General features: G+C 39.5%; 1 protein-coding gene across 8 annotated transcripts in view; it reads right to left on the bottom strand.

Annotated features, from left to right (window-relative positions):
• HYDIN (HYDIN axonemal central pair apparatus protein) overlaps window positions 1–21,268 on the bottom strand; it is a 427,212-nt gene that overhangs the window by 49,766 nt on the left and 356,178 nt on the right. For all 8 annotated transcript variants that reach the window (XM_079117081.1, XM_079117080.1, XM_079117074.1 and 5 more), the window contains 7 exons: window positions 20,573–20,791; window positions 16,601–16,761; window positions 13,175–13,272; window positions 12,207–12,405; window positions 10,830–11,042; window positions 10,215–10,353; window positions 8,294–8,459 (listed from right to left, as the gene is read on the bottom strand). In XM_079117081.1, the coding sequence (XP_078973207.1) occupies window positions 8,294–8,459; window positions 10,215–10,353; window positions 10,830–11,042; window positions 12,207–12,405; window positions 13,175–13,272; window positions 16,601–16,761; window positions 20,573–20,791 (1,195 nt within the window). The remainder of the gene's footprint in view (window positions 1–8,293; window positions 8,460–10,214; window positions 10,354–10,829; window positions 11,043–12,206; window positions 12,406–13,174; window positions 13,273–16,600; window positions 16,762–20,572; window positions 20,792–21,268) is intronic.

Here is a 21,268-nt window from a genome sequence, read left to right on the forward strand (position 1 = left end):
GAGTGGGATAGCTGGGTCAAATGGTGGTTCCTTTCCAAGCATTCTGAGGAATCTCCACACTGCTTTCCAGAGTGGCTGCACTAATTTGCAACCCCACCAGCAATGTATGAGTGTACCTTTTTCCCCACATCCTTGCCAACACCTACTGTTGCTAGTATTCTTGATAATCGTCATTCTAATTGGTGTGAGATGGAATCTTAGGGTAGTTTTGATTTGCATTTCTCTTACTACTAAAGATGTTGAACATGTTTTCATATATCTGTTGATTGCTTGTAGATCTTCTTTTGTGAAGTGTCTATTCATTTCCTTAGCGCATTTGTTGATTGGATTATTTGCATTCTTGGTGTAGAGTTTTTTATATGTTCTGGAAATTAGTGCTCTATCTGAAGTATGAGTGGCAAAGATTTTCTCCCACTCTGTAGGTTCTCTCTTCACTTGTTGATAGTTTCCTTTGCTGAGACAAAGCTTTTTAGTTTGAATCTATCCCAGTTATTGATTCTTGCTTTTATTTCTTGTGCTATGGGAGTTCTGTTGAGGAAGTCTGATCCTAAGCTGACATGTTGAAGATTTGGACCTACTTTTTATTCTATAAGATGAAGGGTCTCTGGTCTGATTCCGAGGTCCTTGATCCATTTTGAGTTGAGTTTTGTGCAGGGTGAGAGATATGGGTTTAGTTTCATTCTGTTGCATATGGTTTTCCAGTTTTCCCAGCACCATTTGTTGAAGAGGCTATCTTTTCTCCATTGCATATTTTTGGCACCTTTGTCTAGTATGAGAAAATTGTATTTATTTGGGTTTGTGTCCATGTCCTCTATTCTGTACCATTGATCTACCTGTCTATTTTGGTACCATGCCATTTTTGTTACTATTGCTTTGTATTATAGTAGAAGTTCTGGTATTGCGATACCCCCTGTTTCATTCTTCCTGCTAAGGATTGCTTTAGCTATTCTGGGTTTCTTATTCTTCCAGATGAATTTCATGATTGCTTGCTCTATTTCTGTAAGGTATATCATTGGGGTTTTAATTGGAATTGCATTTAGTCTGTATAGCACTTTTGGTAGTATGACCATTTTGACAATATTAATTCTGCCTATCCAAGAACATGGGAGATCTTTCCATCTTCTAAGGTCTTCCTCAATTTCTTTCTTCAATGTTTTGTAGTTTTCATTGTAGAGATCCTTTACCTCATTGGTTAGATTGATGCCCAAGTATTTTATTTTTTTGAGGCTATTGCAAATGGAGTTGTTTTCCTCATTTCCCTTTCAGCTGTTTCGTCGCTTGCATATAAAAATGCTATAGATTTATGCGTGTTGATTTTATAGCCTGCTATTTTGCTGAATTCATTGATGAGGTCTAGAAGTTTTCTGGAGGAGTTTTTTGGATCCTCTAAATATAGAATCATGTCATCAGCAAAAAGTGACAGCTTAAGTTCCTCTTTTCCTATTCGTAACCCTTTAATTTCTTTAGTCTGCCTAATTGCTGTGGCTAGAGTTTGAGGACAATGTTGAATAGAAGTGGTGAAAGAGGACATCCCTGTCTTGTTCCTGATTTTAAAGGGAATGGTTTCAGTTTTTCTCCATTAAGAATGATGTTGGCCATGGGCTTCGTATAAATAGCCTTTACAATGTTCAGGTATGTTCCTACTATCCCTATTTTTTCTAGTGTTTGGAGCATGAAGGGGTGTTGTATTTTGTTGAACGCTTTTTCTGTGTCAATTGAAATAACCATATGATTCTTATCCTTAAATCTATTGACATGATGGTTTATGTTTACTGATTTACGGATGTTAAACCATCCTTGCATTCCAGGAATGAACCCTACTTGATCATGGTGCACAATTTTCTTAATATGCTTTTTGATACTGTTTGCCAGTATTTTGTTAAGGATCTTTGCATCTACATTCATCAAGGATATTGGTCTAAAATTTTCTTTCCTTGATGTGTCTTTGCCTGGTTTGGGTATGAGGGTGATATTAGCTTCATAGAATAAGTGTGGTAGGGTACCCTCCTTTTCTATTTCCTGGAATACTTTGAGAAGTATTGGAATGAGTTCTTCTTTGAAGGTATTATAGAACTCGGCTGAGAATCTGTCTGGTCCTGGGCTTTTCTTGGATGGTAGGTTTTTAATGACTTCTTCTATTTCATTGCTTGATATTGATCTGTTTAAATTGTGTATGTCCTCCTGGTTCAGTTTGGGAGGAGCATATGTCTCTAGAAATTTGTCAATGTCTTCAGTACTTTCTATTTTGTTGGAATACAGATTTTCAAAGTAGTTTCTCATTATGTTCTGTATCTCAGTGGTGTCTGTCGTGATTTCCTTTTGCATTATGTATTTTAGTAATTTGAGTCTTCTCTCTCCTTCTCTTTGTTAGTGTGGCTAAGGGTTTGTCTATTTTGTTTACTTTCTCAAAGAACCAACTTTTTGTTTTGTCAATTTTTTGAATTGTTTCTTTTGTTTCAATTTCATTGATTTCAGCTCTGATTTTAATTATTTCCTGTCTTCTACTACTTTTGCTGTTCTTCTTCTTTTTCTAGGGATTTGAGCTGTAATGTTAGGTCATTTAGTTGTTGACTTTCCATTCTTTTCTTGAATGCGCTCCATGCAATGAATTTTCCTCTGAGTACCGCTTTCATAGTGTCCCAGAGATTTTGATATGTTATATCATCATTCTCATTGACCTCTAAGAACTTTTTTTAAATCTCCTCCCTGATGTTTTCTGTTATCCATGTTTCATTCAATAGCATATTATTTAGTCTCCAGGTGTTGGAGTAATTTCTGTTTTTTATCTTGTCATTGATTTCTACTCTCATTCCATTATGATCTGATAGAACACAAGGCAGTGTCTCTATTTTTTTGCATTTCCTAAGGGCTGCTTTGCGGCATAACATATGGTCTATTTTTGAGAAGGTTCCATGTGCTGCTGAGAAGAAAGTGAATCTGCTTGTTGATGGATGGAATATTCTATATATGTCTATTAAGTCTAGGTTATTGATTGTGTTATTGAGTTCTATGGTTTCTTTGGTTGGTTTTTGTTTGGAAGATCTATCCAGTGGTGACAATGGTGTATTAAAGTCACCCAGAATTATTGTGTTGTGGTCTATGTGATTCCTGAAATTGAGAAGGATTTGTTTGATGTACAGGGATGCACCGTTGTTTGGGGCATAAATATTTATGATTGTTATGTCTTCCTGATTTATGGTTCCCTTAAGCAGTATGAAATGTCCTTCATTATCCCTTCTGACTAACTTTGGCTTGAAGTCCACTTTATCTGATATAAGGAGGGAAATCCCCACTTCTTTACTGAGTTCATGTGCATGGTAGGTTTTTTCCCATCCTTTCACCTTTAGTCTGTGGATGTTTTTTTCTATGAGATGAGTCTCTTGCAGGCAGCATATTGTTGGGTCTTTCTTTTTAATCCATTCTGCCAGTCTCTGTCTTTTGATTGATGAGTTTAGGGCCATTAATGTTCAGGGTTATTATTATTATTATTATTATTATTATTATTATTATTATTTTGCGATGCTGGGGATTGAACCAGGGCCTTGTGCTTGTGAGGCAAGCACTCTACCAACTGAGCTATCTCCCCAGCTCCAGGGTTATTATTGAGATATGATTTGTATTCCCAGTCATTTGGGCTTATTTTTGGTTTTTAACTTGGCTTGGTTTCTCCTTTGAGTGGATTTTTCTCTAAGGTAGTTCCTCCCTTTGTAGACCTACATTGTTGTTTTTCATTTCCTCCTCATGGAATATTTGTTGAGACATTATGTAGCACAGGCTTTCTATTTGTAAATTCTTTTAACTTTTGTTTATCATGGGAGGATTTTATTTCATCTTCAAACCTGAAGGTTAGTTTTGCTGGGTATAGGATTCTTGGTTGGCAACTATGTTCTTTCAGAGCTTGAAAAATGTTGTTCCAGGCCCTTCTAGCTTTTAGAGTCTGGGTTGAGAAGTCTGCTGCTATCCATATTGGTTTCCCCCTATGTGTAATCTGATGCTTTTCTCTCGCAGCCTTCAAAATCCTATCTTTATTTTGAATGTTAGGCATTTTCATTATAATGTGCCTTGGTGTGGATCTGTTGTGATTCTGTGCATTTGGTGTTCTGTAAGCCTCTTGTATTTGATTTTCCATTTCATTCTTCAAGTTTGGGAAATTTTCTGATATTATTTCATTGAATAGGTTGTTCATTCCTTTGGTTTGTATCTCTGTGCCTTCCTCAATCCCAATAATTCTTAAATTGGGTCTTTTCATGATGTCCCATAGTTCTTGGAGATTCTGTTCATGATTTCTTACCATCTTCTCTGTTTGGGCGACTTTATTTTCAAGATTAAATATTTTGTCTTCATTGTCTGAGGTTCTGTCTTCCAAGTGCTCTAGTCTTTTGGTGATGCTTTCCATTGAGTTTTTTATTTGGTTTATTGTTTCCTTCATTTCAAGGATTTCCATTTTTTTTTTGAGAATCTCTATCTCTTTTTTGAAATGATCTTTTGCTTCCTGCAGTTGTTCTTTCAACTGCTTATTGGTATGATCATTCACTGCCTGCATTTGCTCTCTTATCTCATCCTTTGCTTTGCGAATCATCTTAATCATGTATAATCTTAAGTCATTTTCCGACATTTCTTCTACCATACTGTCATTGGATTCTATTAATATAGAATCTAGATTTGTTTGGAACATTTTCTTCCCTTGTTTTTTCATGTTGTTCATGTATCTTCCCCTCTAGCAGTGCAGATCTGGGGTATTGCAGATTCCCCCCTTATAGTGACCCTATAGGTTTCCAAAACCTTTTCTTTGAGGGGAGATCAATATTAGCAGTGCCCAATTCAGACAGTATGCAATCCTAGACCAAATAGCCCCTATGAGGACATTAACAATATTGTCATAATAAAAAGAATGAGTTCAAATATTATCTTCACTATAACAAACAGATTTGCAATAAGGTCTGCAGTTTCTAATGGAGGACAAAGAGGATGCAGAGGGATGTAGGATGTAGCTGTTAATGGGATAAAAAAAGAATATACAGGAGTTCTAGATAATGGAAAGGGTGAGAGTATAATCAAAAGAAACTGGATGTTAGTATGCAAAAAGGGAGAAAGAGACTCTGAGAGTACAGGTAAACAAAAGGAAAAGAGAGCAAGAAATGTAAAGAAATAAAAACAAAATTGTTCAATAAGGAGAAAAAAGAAAATCTACAGTATAACAGTCATATAGTATTCAAACCTCCCAGTGTTCAGTAGCCTGATGCATGAGAGGTACCTGACAATGAGCTTCAAGTCTCCAGCAGGCATCTCAGGATGGGATTTACCCCACCTAAAGATCGGAGCTTTGGCTTCCAGGATTATCCAAGATGGCCGCTCTGGTTTCCAAATGTGTTGGCAAATGGGGAGCTGCACAGGTCGGTGTGTGGATGTAGTCGGTTGGAGGTCCTGGAGGTGAGGTGCGGTTGGTCAGGCAGGGGTCCTAGAGGTCAGGTGTGTTTGGTGTGGTTGCAGGATCCTGGAGGCGGGGTGCAATCAGTTGGTCTGGGGTCCTGGTGATAGGGCTCAGTCAGTCCAGCCTGTTGTCCTACAGAGCCTGGCTGTTGTCTCAAAATGGCGGCAGCCACGTGTAATCTAACCTGCAGGTACTGTTACAGTGAACTTCCAAGCAACAGCAGGCAGCTGGCGCTCCACTGGTGGTCGGTGATCAGTTTGCTGACTGTTGTTGGAGGATCGGGAGGTGAACCTCATGGGGTGGGTGACGGATTGGTATAAGGCAGGCGATGGACAGGCCAGAGGCAGGCAAATGGCAGATGATAGGCACCTGACAGTGAGCAATCTGCACTCATAAAAAACTTCGATATGCTGGAAGACTGCAGGTGATCACAGTAGACAAATGGGGTGAACAGCAGGGGATCGATAAGCAGCAAAAACTGCCTCACCAAGAAACAGATATCCTCTGCTTGAAACCGGAGTTATGGAGTGACAAGGAATGTAGCCTCCCTCTAGTCTGCCATCTTGGATCCTCAATCTTGTCTTTTAATTGAGGAATTGAGACCATTTACATTCAGTATTATTATGGTAGATGATTGTTATTTCATGCCAATTTGGTTAGTTCCTATATTTAATTCTGTCCTGATTTTCATTTTATTAGTTGCTCTTCTAGTGAGTTCCACCTATTTGGAAACTTTAGGGTTTGTTTTTGGGATCCTCTGTGCAATATATCTTTATGTTTTGCTTTTCTCTAGAGCCTCTTGAGGTTTTATGTGTATAAAGTCATCAGCAACATGAAATGAGATCATTTTGTTTTATTTCCCTGAATACTTGTGCAAATTATTTAATTTTCTTATTTTATCACATTTACTAAAATTTCTTTTTTTTTTTTAATTTTTTTTATTTTTTATTTTTATTTTTTTTTTTATTTATTGTAAACAAATGGGATACATGTTGTTTCTCTGTTTGTACATGGCACAAAGGCATACCATTTGTGTAATCATAAATTTACATAGAGTAATGTTGTTTGATTCATTCTGTTATTTTTTCCCTTCCCCCCACCCCTCCCACCCCTCTTTACCCTCTATACAGTCCTTCCTTCCTCCATACATGCACATTTACTAAAATTTCTAAGAATATGTTCAGTAGCAATGATGCTAAGTATTCTTGCCTAATTCCTCATTTTGATAGAAATATTTTTAGTGGTTTACTATAGGATAATATTTGGCTCTTGATTTTGGTTAATCTATGTTTTTCCATCAATTCCTATATTGAAATTTTTTTTTCTTTTCGGGGGGTGAATGCTGAATTTTAGCTAAATTTTAGCAATTCTTTATATTAACATGATCAGATGGTGGTTGTTCTTTATTTTACTGATGTAATGATTGGATGGAAATGCACATCATTGCATCCATGGGTTAAATTCTTTGTCTTACTGTTATTATTCTTGTGTTACATGATTAATTTATTTCTTCAAAACCTTAATAAATGACACTCCCACCTACTTGTGTCTATCAGTATAAGAAATGTTTACTAATAGTACATCTATTATACCAACTAGTATACATTGGTTTTCTTTGGTGAAAAGGGAAGGATAAAAAAAAGATGGGAAGAAATTAAAATGTTTCTCATATGACTGACTATAGCATATTTTATAAATAAAAATCTAATAAATTATTTAAAAAGCATATAGTTGTCAGAATCAGAAAGTTAAGGGCCAAATATTTTCCCTCATTTGTAGAAGCTAGAGAGAAAGAAGGAAAAAATGGGGAGGGATATCACAAAAATAAAAATGAGAACAATGGAACAGAGGAAGGGAATTCAAGGGGAGGCGAGAATGAGTAAGGGGAGCAACTGAGTCATGAAATCGACCAATGTGTGGGGTATGCTTGTATGAATACACGACAGTGATTCCACTTTTATGTTTATTTATAATGCACAGTTCATAACGATAAATAAATAGAAGAGAAAGTTGAAGAAGTAGAGTTGAGGAAGTGGATTGGGGAGGGAGGAGAGGAGGAAGAAAAGGTAAGACTGGGAATTGAGAATGAGTAAACGGTTACATGCATGTATAATTATGCCAATATGAAGCCCACTATTATGCACATCTATGATGCACTAATAAAAGCATTTAAAAGCCAGAAAAAATCGTCAGACTTTAGTATATTTTACACACACACCCCATATTTATGTGAAAGATGCACAGGGTTATATAAGAGACCCAACAATTACTTTCATATTCTTTGGGTCTCTGTTCAAGGCCACCTTCCCACTGCCGACTGCATTATTGTCTGGATTCTTCTTGAAAGCACACACCTGACATGCTGTACATTTTGCTAGATTTATTTATTTGGTAGTCCATTTCATATTACTAGAAATAAAAACAGCATGAGGGCAGGGACTTTTTGCTACATCGAAGGGCATTCCCAGCCCACAGAAGAGTGTGTGGGCCCGACGAGGGGTTCCATAGTATTTGTTAGAATCATGAAAGGAGGGCAGAGAAATCTGACCTCTGTGGTACAGACCAAGAAACAAACAACTACAAGGAGGATGGGGCTGACTCGAGGCTCTGCAGCTGAACAGAATCAGTCCAGGCCCTAAGGAGTCTGCCCAGCAGGATTTTTGTTTCCTTAGGTTATTAGTGTGTGACTTTAAAAGGTATTGGATGGAAATGAGATAGGTAAATATTTTGTGGCTTTCTGAAAACTGATCAATGTTCCTGACATGTTTCTAGAAGATGCTAGGAGAAGTTCCCCAAAGTCTGCTCCTTGATGGCCTTGCCCAGGTCAAACCAACTCTAAATATAACAATAAGGCATCCTTACCAATGAGGAGAGAACTGAAGTTGATGTGTGACTGGTCCAGAATGATGAGAGGGTCAGTAGCTTTGCCCACCAGAAGGAAGGGGACCGAGATATTGTGTTCAGGGATTAGGAAAGTCCAGAATGCTTCCGTGACATCCAGATGGGAAGGTGTGAACTGGAACACAATCTAAGAAGACAAGTGAGAACACAGTGGTGAAAGGCACTTCCGTTTGCTTACTCCTCTGCCCTTGGAGATTTGTTGGCACCAAAGTCATGACAGTTAACATTCTCAGGTCATCTCTACCTTTCCACAATCTCTGTGAGGGCTTGTAGGTCTGGTTGTACTGGTGACATCAATGTCTTTGCCCTACCCATCTGTCCTTAAGGGAATGTATCCCATCCGCAGCTTCTTTTGGTTAAGTTGTTACACTTTGTCCTGTCTTTGGATGGCATGGTTGTACCTTGGTTGACTGGACCAAAGAGCTGGCACCCATTTCAAAGAAAGAGAATATATGTATTTATCGATAGCCTGCCACATAGCCCAATCCGAATTGCAGGGACAACCATATTTTTCTCTCCGAAGTTCACAATTAGAAGACAAGTGACTAGGCTAGCTGGCAATGGAGTTGATGGTAAAAGATGCTGTGAGGGTGAAGTGGGCTATGGCGTGCCATAGGGGAAGAAACTAGTTGGTGGAGAGAGAACGGATTAGATGGATAAGGAGAAGAAAAAAGACCTGGAAGGAAAGTTCGATCTCAAAACCTGACCTGGTCCTTTTATTCTTTAACTTAACTTGAGCGAGTCTCTTTGCAATCGATTAGTCAGGACTAAATGGGAGAACGATGGAATGTGGCCAGAAAGGAAACAGACAGGTTAATGTGCATGGTTCATGCCAATGCCAGGACAGTACAGAGGAAGTGTTCTATAGACGTGTCACTTCAATGACACTACTGTCATCCAGAGGCCAGAATGACTCTGTATGATGGATTCTACAACTTGCCTCTCCAAGAATTGGGTAGCATCTTTGACATATTTCTGGGTTGTAGTTGAGGCTATCCAAGTAGGACTATGTCCAAGGTGGACCCAGCTCTTGGATCCTGTCATGCTGATGGCTAGGTATTGACAATATGCAAGGTCAAAACCAGTTAGAGTCATTTCATTTAGGTTGGGAAGTGTTAAAAACATTGAACTAGCTACCAACATGTAGAACAGGGACATTTACACAGAAAAATGTAGAATTCTGACTTCTCCAGAAAAATTCTGGGAAAATAGGCTACCCTTAGTCTGCTTGTGTATGTGGTGGTCATCTGCCATAGAAGAGCTGGGGCCAGCAGGCATTGGTGTCTGGCATGTCCTGTTATTGTCCTCTTGACCTGTTTCATTCATTTGAGTGACCTTCCTGAAGGTATTTTAACTTGTAATGTTTGTTCCACAGATTTATTCTTGGGTAGAGCCCTGCAGAGAGTTCATATTTATGTTTGATCCCTGACCTATGTCACTGTGGAGTTATTTAGGACTAAGCCCCAGGATATGCCTCCACTTTTCTGTTTTTTCCTTTGACTTGACTTAGTAAAAACACATCATTGTCCTTTCACTATTATCAGACCTAGGCCAGTGACAACTTTTCTTCCTGCTACTGTATGAGTTTTGGAGTCCTTAGTTATTTGTGTCTGGTTCCCTTTTGCTGCTTGAATATTCTCAATTAAACAACAACAACCTACAAATAACGAGAGCTCTTTCTTTCACTCTGATTAGACAAGAGAGTTCAACTTTGTCTTGTTCATTAGACCCAATGTGCATGGAAGCCACTCAGTAAACACTCGTTGACTGACGCCCCGTAGGCGGTCCTCCCTAACACTACCTAACCTCTACACACACTTGCTAGTCACAGATGGCTGCAATGATCTAAGCTCTCTATTGAGGGTTCCCCATCCACACACACCTCAGCTTTCTTTTCAGGGTGGATGCAGCCCTTCTCTGTAAGGCATGTGAAGGCTGGAGGGTTCTGGAGACTTTCAATTTCTTCAGATTTCCAGGAGTAGGAGTAGGCACTATTGGTCGGGTTCAGGATTGTAAAGGTCCTGATCAAAGGGAAAAATCGACAGTAGAAAGTGAGGGAGGGGATAACTTTCCTAGAACCTGGCCCTAGTACAGTCTCCATTGGGATCCCAACTGTTCTGAGCACTTAATTATTATAGAAATAAAAACTCCATCTCATCTAGGGATCCAAAGTGAGGCTAGGGTTCTGGGCTTGGAGTAAAAATGCTTCCAATGCCACATCTGTGATGTTCTGTGGTCAAGGTGGTGGTCAGGGATCATACCTTTATATAGATAGATATAAGCCAACTTCCCTTCACTGTCAAAGCTAAGGAGACAGAATTTAGCTTCCTTCCTGTAACAGTTCTCTAAAGTCAAACCTCGAAAACTCAGGTCAATCCCTAGGATATCAGGACGGCTTCTAGGAGTCAGTCTAGCTAGTTTCTCTGAATTCTTTTTCTGAGTTCTTCAGAAGAAAAGACTGATGTAAATTCAACCAATGCAAACAAAAGCAACTCACTGGAGATTCTTTCCTCCTATGCCCACACTGGTGAACTCGATCACCCGGGTGTTTTTATCCAGCGGTCCTGAATCTGACCCTCGGAGCTCTGGGTTGCGCCGATGACCACTGATATAGTCCGAGTCTTTCAGGTCAAAATGGCAGAAGGGCAAGAAGCTCCGTCCTTTCACTACCAGGACAGGAGCGTGCTCTCCAGCTGGCAGGTTGGGAATCCTAAAAGGATAAGGTCATTTTTATTCATGTTTTATTTTGTAATTAGCTGTTGCTTTCTTTGTTGGTTGGGAACGAATATTTTATCCATGAGAATGTGAGCTATGTGAAAGCAGAGGGTAGGTTGGTTTCGGTTTTGATTAGTACATGATACATGGTAGGTATTCATTCATTAAATGTCAAATGGATGAATGGGCTGAGTATGAGGAGCCTGATTTGGGGTTCCTTCTGTTTACTTAGATATGGCTGCAAGTTATTACTCTATCAGTGGTAAGAAAATCTTCCTGCTGAAAAATTAGCAATCTTACCCTCTGGGCCCTCTCACAGACACTTAGTGGGGTACAAAGAAGGACCTGGAACTTCTTAAAAAGTATCTTGAGCTTCTTGAAGAAGGTTAAATCCATGTGAACAGACTCTCAGCCCCAGGACCAAGCTGAGGTGGCCTTAGTGTGGGCAGGGTCTCTGTGGTGGGACTGCGAGGCTCCAGGAGGCTCTAGTGGCTCACATAAGTCTCTGCCACGCTAGACCATGATTCAGAGAATTCCTCTGTAAGGTAGGTGTTCTCCTAGAAGCTATTCTGGATGTGGCACCACACCAGGGACTTTCATTGTCAGACGCATCTGGGCACCATGTTTTCCTCAACTACGGTGTAACAGAATTACCAACTGCATGACCCCCTTTCACCACCTAGGGTTTACTGTGTGCCAGGCACTGTTCTAAGTTCTTTGCTTGAATTAACTCATTTAGTCTTCCCAATCATTCTACAAGGTGGACATTGTTATTTGCATGTTAAATGTGAGGAAACTGAGCCTCAGAGAAGGTACAAGGAAACTTGCCCAGTTCATGATTGCCCAAAGGCTGAAACCCACCTGGCTGCCAGTCATTCTGTTGCTTAGTGGGATGCTATATGCGGCTGGGAAGGGGGAAGTAGATAGAGGGAAGCATCTGGAGAGGGTTGATGAGCAGGACCAAGACCAAATTCTCCTTGCTCTCCAAACGTTGGTCCCTTTCAATTCTTCCATAAGGAAAAGTGGTAATGTGGCGCGTGAAGGGGTCAGGGCTGGAAAGAATGGTGTCAGTAGTGGGATGCAAGGGGGCATAAGAGCCAGAGAGACACAGAGGTGCACCCCTGCAAAGATGGAGGCTCTGGACAGCACATTTCCTTACTGGCAGAAAAGGTTGCTCTCGAAGTCTCCAATGTCCAGTGGGGAGAATTTCACTTTGAGCTTTTGAGTCTTTCCCACAGGCACGATGCCGGAGGAGGGCTCCACAGAGAAGGCCGAGGGGGAGCCTTCATTCCAGTGGTCTATGCCACTGTCCAGGGTGCTGCCCGTGCCCTGACTAAGTTGATCTTTAAGAGCGGAACCTGCGGGCAGAGAGGGTGGGCGGCAATCCTCAGTTGCAGTGAGACGTAGTTCATTCACGAGTCTTTCAGGACCCTCTGTGATGTCTGAGGGATCCACCTCCTGTAGCAGGTATACTTAACCTTGAGCACTAAAGCTAAGGAATCAGCTCATATATCTCCCAGGGTACATGTGAGAAATAGTTCTATTAATTCCATAATGTTTTCAAATTTTCCTTTTAGTGCAAGAGGGGTGGGTGGGTCAAGAAGGTGTCTGTGGGTTTTCTGCCCTAGAGTAATGGACTGTGAACATAATTTCAGGGATGGATTAGTGTCCTAAAGTAGAGGTTTACAATCTAGGGACCCATTTGAAATGTCTGTTAATCTCCAAAATTGAAATAATAATGAATTCCATATTTGCCTACAAGGTGTTGGGGCCTTTTCTAGTACTTCATATATAACAACTATAAACTTGGGCATGGGTGTGTATTTTCCTGGGAAAGCAGGTCACAGCTCTCATCAGTTTCTCTAAGGAGTATGTAATCTCCCAGAAGGACAAATACTATGAGATCTATGATCTATGAGATGGGGCATTGTCCTAGTGAGGAGTCAGGGAGGAGTCCAGGAAGGCAGAGATCAGCTCTTCAGTGTCTCAGGACCATTTGGTGTTTGCTCTGATTTTCCTTAGCTACTTAAAAGGCTGTCTGAATAGTGCTGGTTTCTCTGTGCACAGGCTTTTATACTAACTGGTAACTCAGATCAGGCCCCGGGTTTGACGTGTTATTACGTTTACCTTGCTGTCCTGGCATGATGAAGCTGACAGCCTTTGCAGTATCTTCTGAGGTCCAGCTGAATTCAAGCTGCACGTGTCCTGAATTAACCAGGTCGAACCTGTGTATTGATAAGGGACAGATTTCAGAAATATGCTGCAAATAATTTTTGTTCTGCCTTCATATCATCTACACTGCTTCTTAAAAGCAAAAGACTCTATTTCTTAATACTTTTAATGGTAGAATAATACTCCATTGTGTATATTTGCCAGTTTACTTTTATCCATTCATCTGCTTGTGGACACCTAGGTTGATTCTATATCTAGGCTACTGTGAAGAGCACCTGAATAAATATTGAAATACAAGTATCTCCTTAATATGCTGATTCCATTTCCTTTGGATAAATACCTAGAAGTGGGATAACTGGATCTATTTTTAGGTTTTTGAGGAATCTCCACACAGGTTGAGGTTTTGAGGGCTCCATTGTCCCGTCATTTGTGGCAAAATGGATGGAACTGGAGGACATATGTTAAGTGATAGAAGTCAAACGCAGGCAAATACTGAATGTCCTCTTCTCTCATAAACAGAAGCTAAAAAAAGCTCAGCTCAAAATAGAAGACAGTAAAATAGTAATTACTATAGGCTGGGAAAGGTAGAGGGGAAGTCAGAGGTCGGATGATAGGTACCAAAAATCCCAGTTAGCTAGGAGGAATATGTTCTAGTGTTCTATACCACAGTGGGGTAACTGGTTCACAAGGACCTAGTAGATATTTTATGAAGAACTAGAAGAGGGGAATTTGGAGTCTCCGTACACATGGAAATGTCAATTATCTTGATCTGATCGTTCCACATTGTATCATGTACTGAAATAACCACACTGTACCTCATGTATCTGCACCAGGATTACATGTTAATGAAAAAGAAAAAAAATATGAAGATAAAGAATAAAAACTATTTTAAAAGGAAAGTTTTAATCGATTTACCTGAACTCATGCATTTGATATACTAGTTTTCTTTCTTTCTAAAGCATGTAAAAATAAAGCTCTTAAAAATAAAAATGCAAACATTCGGTCCTTAAGATGAAAATGTTTAAATGTGTTCTACAGTCATGTACAACTAATTAGAACAAAAAAATGAAATTAAAAAATTTTTGCATTGTTGGTAAACACCCTATGCAATGAGCTCTCAGCACCCATCATAGTAATGAAAATTCCCACGAGAGGAAACAAGACCTACCTCACAGGAAGTACCTCTCTCAGGAACAAATTCCACACACCCTCCTTTGTCCATCATCTCCCACTAGAAATGGTGTCCCTGTGGGCAGACGCCATTTGACCCCTGCCTGTGACACCTTCCCAGACTGAGATACAAATTTGAATTTCAGTTGTTTTGAATTCAAATTCTGAATCAGCAGAGACTTTTCTTGCCTCAGTTTCCCTGCTCTAAAACAAAACTGGAGAGCAGAAGCTTTTTTTCTGGAATCAGTGTTAGATTTGATCACCGTTACTGTTGGAAGACTTTGATACAAGAAAACGGGGCTGGGGATGTAGCTCAGTGGGTAGAGTGCTTGCCTTGCAAGCACAAGGCCCTGGGTTCAATCCCCAGCACCACAAAAATAAAACAAAACAAAACAAAACAAAAACCCAAAACAACAACAACAACAAAAAAACCGAAAAAAACCAAACAAACAAAAAAATAATAAATCAATAGTGTCTGAGAAATAAAATCACATGCTTTTCTTAGTTTTAGGGAATTAATAAGAATAGGAGTTTGGGGCCAGGGTTGTGGCTCAGTGGTTGAGGGCTTGCCTAGCACATATGAGGCACTGGGTTCCATCTTCAGCACCACATGAAAAATAAATAAATAAATAAAATAAAGTTAAAAAAAAAAGATTCCTGTTAAAAAAAAGAGTCGAAGTTTGAATGGGAGTGGTAGGTCTGGGGTGGGGTGCAAAAATTAGACTTCCATTATTCAACCCAAGTAGACCATGCAGGTGTGCTCGAAATCAAGTTGACCCCAAGGGTCTGTGTTTATTATGTGAATTCATGACACAGGTTATTATCCTAAAGATAATTTTTATGCAGTGGAGAAATCTCAGGGGCACAGAGAACTTTTCACAAAAAGAGACCTTGGTTTAGGTTGAGTTGGCAACTATTTTTACAGAAGACCTGGTAGTAAGATTTTCTTGCACTGTGTGCCACATGGTCTCTGCGGCAACCCCTCAGCTCTGCTTTGGTAGTGAAGAAGCAGCTGTAGACAAAATATAAATGCATGGGCATGGTTGTGTGCCAGTAAAACTTTTTTTAAAACAAAAATTGGCACTGGGCCATTGTTTGTTATCTCTGTTTTAGGTGAAATGGCCATTAGGTGATTATACTCCTGCTTTCTATGTTTGGGATCTATAATAATTTGAGAAGACATTTAAAGTGCAATTAAGGCAAAATGAGTTGAATGAGTTAGTTGCTAATTTCTACACAGTAGGAATATCAGAAGTTTATATTTTTGTCTTTGTATATGTTGATCTCTCTGCTTCGAAGACCTTTTATTCTCTCTTCTTCACCTGGCTATCTCCTGTTTGTCCTCCAAAATTCAGCTGGGCACCACCTTATCTGGGAAGTCTTCCTGGCATTCTGTCTGTCTCTTGAGCCTTGGGGTGCTCTTTTGCTACATGCACATGACACAATGCTGCAAAAGATAATTCACCTGGTTCTAGCCTTCTTCCACCCCCACCTCTGGACTGTGAGCTCTTGGAGGGCAGGGCTGATGCTGTCCTTGGATCCCTGCAGTTGAGTGTGGGTGAAGATTTCAAATAATCTTTTCTCCTTCTCAAAGACAAATTTGATCCTGAACTAACTTTCTAGTTCTGCTCCCCTAGAAACCTGATAAAAGAGAAAGATTGACTGTACTATTAGGCAACATTGTTTGCCTAATCACATAGGAACTAGGTGAAACCATGACTGGAAAGAAGCCATAGCTTCAGGGTTCTCTGAGTGTAGAGATTTTTGGAACTGGGCATCTTCCTTGCAGGGATCCTAGAAGCTAATCTAAGAGAAAAATTGGCCTCCGTTGGGCATGGGGCTTCTAAACTAGGATGAATCCCAGACCTACTAGTGCGGATATTGTCTGAGCTGTCACCTGAGGGGTCAATAGCATAGGAACCCAGGGTGACTGTGTAGACTGCTGTAAGGACAATTCTCACTGAAGTGGATTGCTGGATGCCACCTTTCTGGCAAACTGTTTTCTGATCTATATCTTGATTTTAAGTGTGAATGTCAACAGCTTTGTGGGTCTGAACATTTCATTGGACCTCGGAAAGTACTCTGGTGCATACTACAGATAGGATGCCTGGTATCAATTGTTGCGGATGCTACATAAATGTACAATAAATGAGTGAATGATGGAATGAAAGGCTTTCTCTATGAGGTGTTATGAGGCTTTGGATGACTCACTCAAACACTCGGGTCTGGTAAACCAGTGTATCCTTAAAGTTCACATCATTCGTTTGGCACTGGTATGAAGCGTAGTTCACATTGGCACTGATCTGAATCTGTAGTTCTCTGTAGTTTTCTTCTAGCACTGAGTGGGCAGGCTCAGGATCCGTCTCTATCACCTGTAACAAAAGGCAGCTGTGTCCTCAGTGATTCAAAGCCAGCTGACCTGCAGGAATAATGGGAGGATAGCACAGCACTGGATTCTACTCACACCAATCAACATCAATCCACAAACTCAGGTTCCAGAGTAAATGATAAGGTGCACCTACAAAGAATTGTAGAATAAAAAAGGAAGAAACTGAAAAACAAGGAATTACTAAAAACATCGGAGTGTAGGGGAATGAGTTTATCAAATGGATTCCAAAGAAGGTAGAAGAAAGAGGATCACAGAGACCCGAACACAGGTAGATCAGTGGTACAGAATGGAGGACACAGAGACAAACCCACATAAATACAGTTTTCTCATACTAGACAAAGGTGCCAAAAACAAACAATGGAGAAAAGATAGCCTCTTTAACAAATGGTGCTGGGAAAACTGGAAATCCATATGCAGCAAAATTAAACTAAACCCCTATCTCTCACCCTGCACAAAACTCAACTTAAAATGGATCAAGGACCTTGGAATCTGACAAGAGGCCCTGTACCTTATAGAAGAAAAAGTAGGTCCAAATCTTCATCATGTTGGCCTAGGACCAGTCTTCCTTAACATGACTCCCAAAGCACAAGAAATAAAAGCAGAAATCAACAAAAACCTAAAAAGCTTTTTCTCAGCAAAGGAAACTATCAACATTGTGAAGAGAGAGCCTACAGAGTGGGAGAAAATCTTTGCAACACATATTTCAGATAGAGCACTAATCTCCAGAATCTATAAATAAAAACTTTACACCAAGAATACAAATAACCCAATCAATAAATGGGCTAAGGAAATGAGCAGACACTTCACAGAAGAAGATCTACAAGTAATCAATAGATATATGAAAAAAATGTTCAACATCTCTAGTAATAAGAGAAATGCAAATCAAAACTACCCTAAGATTCCATCTCACCCCAATTAGAATGCTATTAACAAGAACGCAAACAACAATAGGTGTTGGCAAGGATGTGGGGAAAAAGGCACACTCACACATTGCTGGTGGAGTTGCAAATTAGTGCAGCCACTCTGGAAAGCAGTGTGGAGATTCCTTAGAAAACTTGGCATGGAACCATCATTTGACCCAGCTATTCCACTCCTTGGCCTATGCCCAAAGGACTTAAAATCAGCATACTACAGTGATGCAGTCACATTAACGTTCTTACCTGCTCAATTCACAATAGCTAGATTGTGGAATCAACCTAGATGCCCTTCAATTGAATGGATAAAGAAACTGTGGTATATATACACAATGGAATACTACTCAGCCATAAAGAAGAATAAAATTATGGCATTTGCAGGTAAATCGTTGTAGTTGGAGAATATCATGGTAAATGAGATAAGCCAATCCCAAAAAACCAGGGGCCAAATGATTTCTCCAATAAGCCAATGATGATACATAACAGCGGGGTGGGAGGGAGGCAAGAATGGAGGAAGGATGGATTGTATAGAGGAAAAAGAGGGGTGGGGCGGGGGTAGGGAGAAGGAAAAATAACAGAATGAGTCAAACTTCATTACCCTATGAACATGTATGATTACACAAATGGTATAACTCTACTTCGTGTACAACCAGAGAAACAATAGTTGAACCTTAATTGTGTACAATGAATCAAAATAAATAAAAAAATAAATAATGAAAAAAAAAAACAAAGAGCAGAACAGAATAACAGAATGAATCAAACATCACTACCCTATGTAAATGTATGATTACACAAATGGTACGCTTCTACTTCATGTACAACCAGAGAAATAAGTTGTACCCCATTTATTTACAATTAAAAAAAAAAGAAATAAAAAAGGGTATCATTACCAGTCTTACATATTTAAAAATGATCAGGAAATATTGTCAATAATTCCATGAAATTATAAATGAAAACATAGTTGGATGGTAAATTTCTAGAAAAATGATTTAATAAAATCAATGCAAAAACAAATAAAAATCTTGAAGAATCCTATTAATATCAAAAAAATAGTAAAACAAGTCTTGAAAACCTGAAGAGCCTTATTATTAGAAAGAACTGAACAGTAAAAAATGTTTAAAAAAACCTATAGAGAAATATACCTTGTTAATGGAAAGGACAAGTTAATATAAAATTGTCAGTTTTTCCTGAACTGACTTAAAGTGGTGCTTTGATCCCAATCAAGTTTCCATCAGGGGTTTTCAAACATTTCAGAACTTTTCTACAGATAGAGGCTGATTATGAAGATACAGAAATTTAGGCAGTGTAAACTGGCACAGGGATAGACAAAGTGACAGAGGAATTATACAGAGAGTCCTGAGATGATGTGGGCATAATATGTTTTAGATGTCAACAGAATCCTGGGAGATCACTAGATTAAAAAAAAAAAAGGAACTGATGAGACTGTTATCCAGATTATGAAATTGGATCCTTGCCTCAAATCATATGTAAATCCAGGTGTGCCAAAGAATTTTAAATGTAAGCACATATGTGTGTGCACACACACGAGAGGTGGGCGTGGTGGGGGAAAGGAGGGAAAGAGGGAGGGAGAGAGAGAGCGAGCGAGCACGTGGGAGGGAGGGAGGGAGGGGGTAATATCTTTCTGGGAAGGAAGGGTTATTAAAAATAAGACACAAGTAATATACAAGACTCATACATTTGACTCAAAATTAAGAACATTTTTGTTCATCAAAAGATAAAATAAAGATTAAGCTATAAATTTGGTGAGGATATTTGCAGACAAATGATATATATAGGTGAGTTTATTAAAAATAAAACAGTTCATACAAAGGACAAGCATCATAATTGAAAAGGGGTGAAAGGCGTGAGAAGGCATTCATGTAAGAGAACTTGCATGGTCAATAATCACGTGGACAAATAAATACTCAGTCTTATTAGTGACTAGAGGAATGCAAGTTAGACCCATAACTAGTATATTTCCATTTCCCACCCATTCAAACGATAAACATAAAAATGTCAGTTAATGCCAAGTGTTGGAGAAGATGTGGCTCCTTAAGACCTCTTTGTTGTAAGAATATAAATGGGTACTTTAGAAGACATTTGGAGATTATCCTGGAAATTTTACCATTCACGTACCCTATGACTTAATTCCATTTCTAGAAATAGAAACTCATGCAAGTGAACAAACACAGGACATGAACATTAATGCGCACAGAAACACTAACCGTAATAGCAATATTCCAAATAATTTTCAAAAGAATAGATAAATAATAATGGGATTTTATGTAACAGTGAAATGGATATACTAGAGCCATATACAAAAATACAGATGATCACATCAATAACCTTTAAAAAAATAGAAAGTTAAAAACTACAACTGAACCAGACAAGATTCAAGACAGTGATTACCTCTGGGAGGGAAGCAGAGAGGGAGGATGACTGGGACCACACAGGTAGTTGGGTTCTACTTCCTTCATTGGGTAAGTGCTCATTTCTTAAGGACATTATTGAAAAAAATAGCTGAGAATAAATGAAAGAGGGGCATGCATAGACCAAAGATGAGATCCTCCATGAGGGGGAGATTATGACTACCTTAATTCTGGGCACCTGATGGAAAAAAGGAAGCAATTTTTGAAGAAGAAAAAGATGGGTGAACTTCCTCACTTGCCAAGACTTAAGCTGTATCTCTACCGGTGAAGATGTGTGGTGTGTGCAGTATGGATGGCAGGCGGGTGTGTGGGAGTGCAGACTGTCTCCTGAAATCAAGGTCAAGTAGAATGGGAAACTTCTCTCTTTCCATGAAAGAAGGAAATGATGGGACACTGAGCTGGAGAACAGCAGGCAGGCCAGGTCAGATCTGAGCTTGATGTCCCTGCTCACCTTTCGCTTTGTAGTCAAAGTTCCAGGAGTGTTTCTCGATGCGTCCACCCACTTGACAGTGCGCATGCGGTCATCCCAGTCAGGGACCTGCTCTGCAGGTAGCTGAAACATGATCCTAGAAAGCTTGCACTTGACCCCCATCTTTTTCAGGTGGATGGGCACATCTGATTTCATGGTCACCACTATGTCCTTGGTACAGCCAGGATGGAGGTGGCCCATCTAGGGAAGAGCATGGCATTAGTGTTTTGGGGGAACTCAAACTTGAGGACTCTTGATACCTTGTGGTGAGATTCTAGAGAAGGGGTAGAGAATCACAAGACTTGGCAAAAATGAATCATCCAGGGCAAGGATTGTGGCTCCAGGTAGAGCACTTGTCTAGTATATGGGTTTGATCCTTAGCACCACTTAGAATATATAAATAAAATAAAGTTATTATGTCCATCTATAACTAAAAAAAAAAATACATCATCCAAATCTGTATAGGTAGATTGACTTAAATAGGTACAAAAGGTGCTTAGAAATGTAATCACAATAACAAAGCAACCAGTATTTATCCAACCGTTACTTGCTTCCAGTGCTATTGTAAACTCTTGCACAGGCTCTTCTACCAGACTTCACAATAGCCCCAGGAGAGGTATAGCCATTACTCCTTTTTTACAGGTGATGAAACTTGCAAATCGCTAAAGGTCATTAGTA

The sequence above is a fragment of the Sciurus vulgaris genome (assembly GCF_902686455.1).
Source record: "Sciurus vulgaris genome assembly, chromosome: 17".
NCBI classification, from domain to species: domain Eukaryota; kingdom Metazoa; phylum Chordata; class Mammalia; order Rodentia; family Sciuridae; genus Sciurus; species Sciurus vulgaris.